Source organism: Helobdella robusta (assembly GCF_000326865.2).
Source record: "Helobdella robusta unplaced genomic scaffold HELROscaffold_48, whole genome shotgun sequence".
Taxonomy (NCBI): domain Eukaryota; kingdom Metazoa; phylum Annelida; class Clitellata; order Rhynchobdellida; family Glossiphoniidae; genus Helobdella; species Helobdella robusta.
Window position 1 is genome coordinate 1144578 of NW_008705215.1, and position 7687 is coordinate 1152264.

At 33.5% G+C, this 7687-nt stretch overlaps 1 protein-coding gene across 1 annotated transcript in view; it reads left to right on the top strand.

Annotated features, from left to right (window-relative positions):
• Window positions 1-7629: 7629 nt before the first annotated feature.
• HELRODRAFT_178559 (hypothetical protein) overlaps window positions 7630-7687 on the top strand; it is a gene marked incomplete at both ends in the record, with an annotated part of 3027 nt that continues 2969 nt past the window's right edge. The window contains one exon of the mRNA XM_009026642.1: window positions 7630-7673. Coding sequence (XP_009024890.1) covers window positions 7630-7673 — 44 coding nt within the window. The remainder of the gene's footprint in view (window positions 7674-7687) is intronic.

The following is a 7687-nucleotide window of genomic DNA, read 5'->3' on the forward strand; positions in this document are numbered from 1 at the left end:
TTGGTTGTTTGGTTGGTTAATTGGTTGGTTAGTTGGTTGGCTAGATGGTTGGTTGGTTGGTTGGTTAGATGGTTGGTTGGTTGGTTGGTTAGGTGGATGGTTGGTTGGTTGGTTGGTTGGATGGTTGGTTGGTTGTTTGGATGGTTAATTGGTTGGTTAGTTGGTTGGTTAGATGGTTGGTTGGTTGGTTGGTTAGATGGTTGGTTGGTTAGATGGTTGGTTGGTTGGTTGGTTGGTTAGGTGGATGGATGGTTTGTTGGTTGGCTGGTTGTTTGGTTGGCTGGTTGGTTGGTTGGTTGGTTGATTGTCAACCATGGTCACTGTTCAACTAATTCTTCCATGGTCACTATAGAACTACGGCAACGATGATGATGATAATTATAGATGACGTTAGATGATGCAAATGATAACCATTGGTTCTCGCGGTGTTCACGTCAGCGATCAGGATTTTATCTGTTCTAACGAAACTTAAGTGACGTCATCAACGGTCGGGATGAAACTAGATGTCGGAAAACGAACAACAATACAACAAACAACAACATAACAAACAACAACATCGCAAACAACAGTCAATGACATTAACAACAACTTCTCAACGAATAACATCAGTAAAACTAAGCCCTCAACATAAATTTCAACACTTATTTGCTGGTGATCTTTATTGTGGAGTTCAAGCTTACGCTCCTGAATATCAAACATCTCCATGTGTGATACTGAATAGACATGCAGGGTGCATGTGTGCTATTTGGTGCCCAGCACACACGTGTTTGTACTGTCAGTGTTAAAGATACATATGCATGTATATGTACTGATCAGTATCAAGATACACATGTGTACTGTTCAGTATCATGATATACATCTGTACTCTCGAGTTTCATGATATACAAGGAATGATCTTCAAGCAAAGATTTTATTGTTTATTGGATAATAACTTGCTTAATGTCATTTGTTATCTCGACAAAAAATTTGATTTTCATTTTGTAACTACTGGCAATAATATTATTTGTGTTCTTAGATTTTGTGTTGATGTTTTGTTGATGTTTTGTTGATGTTGATGTTTTGTTGATGATGATGTAATAATGATGTTGTATTCACTTTTCCATTTAATTTTGCTCGGCTATTTCGTAACTTGTTTTTAGCCAGCCATACATGGCCGATCACGCTCGGGTTGGTCAGTCAGAACAATCTTGCACTGGGAATAAGTGGTCTGTTATACGGTGGTGGATGATTTGAGATGGCCAACGAGCGCTCACATGTTTGCAGAGTTTCGCTGCAACCGAAGTTAATGGTCGTGAGAATATTAGGAACGTGATTAGGAATATTGATGCAACATTTCGTCCTTTATTTGTTTGCTTCGTTCGCGTGTATATCTTATTTGCTTCGCGTATTGCCTTCTTTCTTCCTATATTTCATTATTTCTCCACTTATTTGACTGTTTTACGTTTCATTCTTTTTTCATATTTTTTAACATCCTAGTTTAAATTTTTTTTATAAGAATAATTTTACTCCATGTTAGTTTGTCAATTTTTTGTTTAAAAAAGATTAAAATGTGCAAGACTTGTGCATTGTGCGTGTGTCGTTATGCGTGTCAGTCTTTCATCTTCACCCTGTTATTTTGTAACGAACCGTGCACCGCTCTATAGAGGCACATGCTGCCTACTGGCGTTGAACCAACGAAGTCAATATGATTTCAATTCTTATATAGAAACGTTCACATTCATCGATGTTGAATTGAGACTTTAAAATTTTTTCAAACATGACGAGAATAAGATTTCATATGGTCAGACAAGTTTGCTAATGTCGGCGCATTATAATACGTGATGCTAGTAAAAATGGATTTATTTACAATTAAAATTGAAATGGGCAAACATTTCAAAGAAGACGAACAAGCACACAGACGCGCACATGTTTACAAACACACGCACACCTGTACATTTCACCCGACTCAGTCGCCAGAATAATGGTCGATAATTAGTGAGTAAATCTAGGTCAAGCTCTACCCAATGAAAACACAAGTAACAATCACGTGACACGAGACCTCGATAAATCAGGTCATACAAGCCAACGCGTGAAAGGTGTTGTCGTCGTCGTGTGTGACACGCTGCAGCGCCGTTCGTCGCATAATCCTCCACTTTGCAGCCCCAATGTCCGAGCCATCATTTCAGTCCAATGAAATACGTTCCAATATTTGATCATTCAATTCCATCGCAGATCTCAAATATTGTCGTGAAGATCGCTGGAATGTGGCTGAATAAAATATTCTTCCTCGTTGTCGGTCACTAATCCTCCTTTTTCTGATCCATTAATAAAAACACATTCAATGGAACAAGAGCACTGGTGGGCGTGTTGAAATGGAAATCAAAACTTGGAAACTGCTCGATAAATTACTTCATTAATTTGCCTTCTTAATATACTACTACTTTATTTTATTTTCAATACTTTTCATGTTTAAACATTTTTCTTTCTCCGTTATTTATTTATTCATTTATTTTTTTGCTGCCATTTTATATTATCTTACTGCCTTGCATGCTGTAACATTTTCTGCGTCTGTCAGATCCTGATTTTTCGAAGAATAAAAAATCATTCTAACAGTTTTTAGAAGTTTCAGAAATAATACAAAACATTTTCGCTTGGTAGATATCACTGGCTACATTGAAATATTTAATGGACCAGGCAGTGAGTAATATTGAAATGAAAACGTGTTGTGAATAAGAAGGGCGGAAATTTTATATCCCAGTGGTCTGGCGGGAAATATTTTGATGGGGTTTGATGGAGATTTTTAAATATGTGTAAAGTAGATTTGTTATTCAAAGTTATTTTTCTCAATTTTAGTTAACTATGTACTCAAACATTATAATTAAAACATTTATTTATATATTATCTACATATAAATATTTATATACATTTTCTGTTTAACAAAAAACTCTTTTGAAAAATTGCGTACAAAGTTTCATTTAAATATCTATTCGCTATCAAACTTGTCTAAAAATAATATTAAATTTTTGTAACATTATTTGGTGAGCCAGTTCAGTGCAATTCACGCAATTTTAGCATTCTTGTTTCACGAATAATCGAGAAAGCTCGATATTGTAAGGTTAAAATCTTTGTTGAGGTCAGGGCAGAAGGTGATGCCTCAGCTGACCAATCAATTAGCAGGAAGCTGACACGTCCAACTCTGCATCAGATTTTCCTTTCATCGTAATTGGAAGCAACGTCGATAAAATATTTTCCTCGAATAAGTTTTCATTAGCAATAAAATTAAAATTTTCAAAAAAATCATCATTGAACAACTTACTGTTATTAGTTGAATGTGAAATAATTAAATACGGGCTTGTGAAAACATGAACAAAAACTGAAGCACACAAAACACACACACACACACACACACAAACGTCAAAACACAAATACACTCTCAAACACGCTCAAGTATGCCATTACTTAAAAAACGCACGGACTCACACACACAAGCATCACACACAAGCCCAGAGCAGCACACAGAAGCACACAAACAAACACAGACAAGCATTTGAGCAGACGTAGAGTAGAGAGCCATGTGTGGGATGAAATCCCTGGAGACCACACATCCCTTGCTGACCAACAACTTCTAATCGGAAAATTAAAGTTGTGCACAGGAGGACTTGTTCACGTAGATGCCGATTAAAGTCCTCTCTCATTCACTCACTCACTCACTCACTCAATCACCCACTCATTCACTCACCATGGTGGTGTTCCTGCGGCTGTTGATTGTGGTGATGATGATGGTGATGTTGTTTATGATGGTGATGAATGTACTGATAGTTATGATATTTATAATAATGGTATCAAAATTTTTTTCAAAAGGTATCTTGGGCTTTTCCGGTTTACTTATTGTCAGCATGTGTTTTTATTTTAAAAACGTTCACATATTAAATTGAAAATAGCCGAGTCCTGTTGATTATTGGGTTAATAGACTATAAAGTATAATTTAATAATTATAATATAAATGGAAACTCTTTTATTTCAATCAAAGTCAATCTAATGAATGGAAGAAAATAGAATAATTAAAATATATACTAATATTCAATAAAACCACAATGCTCATTATCTATGACAAGTGCAAAACGGTAAAATATTCAAATTGGTTACGGATTGTTTCTATCGCAATAAATGGCATACGTCGATTTAATAACTGTATAAGTTAATTTGTTAATAAATGTAATCGGCCATGAATTTTTAATTAGAGACAAGTTTAAAACATTAAAAAAGCCAATCGGGGTGATTTCAAATGTTTTCAAAACAATTAAACTGTTTTTAAAGTCAGCCTTTAAACACAATTTCAAGTTATTTTCGTATTTCGATTGTTTGTAATTTTTTGATTTTATAATAATAATAATAATAATAATAATAAGAAGAAGAAGAAGAAGACAATACGACGATAAAAAAATGCAATCGACACAACTAAACAATTGCTAATTGAATCAATAAGCAATCCTATTTATGAATTCATGCGGTCACACAACTGAAAGACGGAAGAAACACTTGTTTAAAATGCTATGTCAGTACTGTACAACATACAATGTTTGTATTGTACAACATACAATGTTTGTACTGTACAACATACAATGTTCGTACATACCATTTTTAAGGCATCCCACACAATGTTTGTGCAATACCATACAATATTTTCAACCTGCAACACGCAATTCTTGCATGCTGTACGCTAAACAAAATTTATATTTACACGGTCACATACTAAAGTTTTATATATTAGACATACGCTTTANTGAAGGACAAAATATTGCTGATATTGTTGGAAACAGTCTAATTTTGAGAGCCCAATATCTTGCTTNTAACAGGGAATACTTAACAAGCATCAGCTGCAACTCACCTACATCAAACTGGTTGCAAATTTTTATAATATTTATTTAAAGTATAACCAGAAACCCAAAAGGCTTGCAAGGCCACTTAAGTAACGATGCAATGGAGGGACATCCCACCAACTGAAGCGCAACAAAAGCCTCCACTTCTAGTGTGGCTCGTTGCCGGTGATGAAAAATGAAATGAAGGCAACGAAGTTCAACGTTAAAATATAAAACAAACTGGTTGAAGAGTCTTTAACATCATCATTCAAAAACAGTTCTCGTCTAAATAAAATGTCATGTTTATGTTTTTAGAGATTTGAAACGTCTCAAAAGAAGAATAAAAGAAGAATTAAATAGACGCAACCGGAATAATTTGAAAAAGTGTTTCTTCATTTAGCTAAGGCAATGCAGGATCGACTGTTTTTTTTATGACCAAGCAAAAATTTTTAAAGTTTGGTTGAGATATTTTTATGTACCATCATCCAACCTTGTGCCGCTTCTTCCCGAGCCTACAAAAATGTTCACAGCGATCAAAATTTTGATTTTATTTATATCGTTTTATGGAAGAGGTGAAAAATTCTGCTAGGTTGAAATCTTGCATCTAATAGACAGCAGAAGATCATAAAGTTTGCCTGAATATGTGACCGAGTAGAATTAAGAGTCACCGGGAGAAGTGCTCGAAAAAATCCAAAATGCAAGATGTGGTTTGAGTATTTTAAAACATTGGCTGGACATATATTTTTTAGTTTGTTTTTGTCTCAAGTCGTTTATGACAAATTCAATGAATTTGATGAATTTGATGAAAAGTTTTTCAAATCTGGCAGCTGCCGGTTGTCAATTTGTGTGTTTGATCATAATGTGTAAAGAAAATTGTTTGTTTTGTTTTATTTAAACATATTTCAATGTTAGAAAAAAACTATTTTTAAATGATATATTGATTAAATTATCATAGAAAAATTTTGATGAAAACAAATTCTTTATTGATTATAAGACCTGTTTGACTTCGAAAATAAAATATTGAATAAGTAATTTCAGCAACAGACTCATGAGCTAACGATTAGTCGGAGTCGGATTATTTTATCCAACTTCGACTCCGGAATATGTTATTTATTTTAAAAAATTAAATTTTTTTTTAATTTTTTAACATTGTGTGTTTATGTCGTGTTGTGTGATGTTGATGTTGAGTTTTGTTTCAATGAACAATCATCATTAACACTGAAAATAAATGCTAATAATGTGAATAAAATCACATAATTTTTTCAGAATGCTTTAAATCATAAAAAATAAATTAATTTCACTATAAAAAAAATTACATTTACTGATTTTAAGTATTTTTTAAAATAATTTTTTATTTAGTAGTGATAATAAGAAGAGTTGAAAATTTTTCTGGAATTCGAAACCCGGTGTCTGGAGTCGTAAATTTTTACCCGGAGTTGGATTTTTTGAAGGGCCGGAGTGGAAGTGGGATATTATTAAACAAACAAACAAACAACCAGAAGATTCAAGTTTCAAACACAGGACACCTCTAACATTTTTTACACTGGCACTCTAAAAAAAACAAATAAATAAACAAAGACATCACAAAATAACCGTATGTAACGCACGTACATGAACTGATTGGTGCATCTGAGTGTCGATACTTCGTTTTGCCCATGCGCTCAATAGGAATGTACAAGTGAACAAAATAACCAGAAGAATAAACACAAAATAAACATTACAAATAAACACACAAATATAAAGAGGGAGATTTCTGTTTCATGCATGTGCTCTTACATGCATATAACATACTTGCTTATATACACAGACACACACACACACACACACACACACACACACACACACACACACACACACACACACACACACACACACAATGGAAACACAAGCATGTAACAAATGTAGGTAATAAGCCTAAGAAGGAAATGACTTGTTTCTATTAATTTCATCCCTCTAACCAAATGCTGCTTGCTTCTTGTTAACATGTTTGCGTGTTCATATGTTCACACGTTCACATGTTCACATGTTAATGTATGAACATGTGACATGTGAACAATTGAACATGTGGTGTTCGTAGTTTTAATAATGTCTGAATGTTTTGTATTGCTTTTTTACGTATGTTTGTAACATTTTAACGATGTTTTTAACGCAGTCGTTTGTCGTCTGTCATTTTTATTTGTGTTTGTATGTGTGTTTTTGTTTGTGCAGACCATAGTTCATGCAATGTTTGATCAAATCTACCGAATTTTTAGCCTTTGAGAGTTTACGATTGAGCTTCAAAATATTTCTGACAGCAGTTTTATAATTATTATCCAATTTATTAGAATTAATAAAAAAATCGTTGGTGTTCTGTTCATGGTGAAGCGTGTAGACCATATTTAGATTTTACTCATCATCAACGCTTTTATAGGGAAATTTCAAAGTATTATAATTTACAAATGAATGAATGAATGAATGAATGAATGAACGAGTGAAAGAAAGAATGAATGAATGAATGAATGAATGAATGAATGAATGAATGAATGAATGAATGAATGAATGAATGAATGAATGAATGAATGAATGAATGAATGAATGAATGAATGAATGAATGAATGAATGAATGAATGAATGAATGAATGAATGAATGAATGAATGAATGAAAGAACGAACGAACGAACGAACAAACGAATGAACGTATCACAAGATTTGTAGGATATAATGAATAGATACTTCATAGATACGAAGTATCATGACAATTTTTCATAACCTCGCTACACAATGATAGATGTATCTTCCATTCATTTTAAAAATGGCGTCTATAGATTGGCATTCCTTCGTGATCGTCCATTTCCGGTCTGCATACGTAA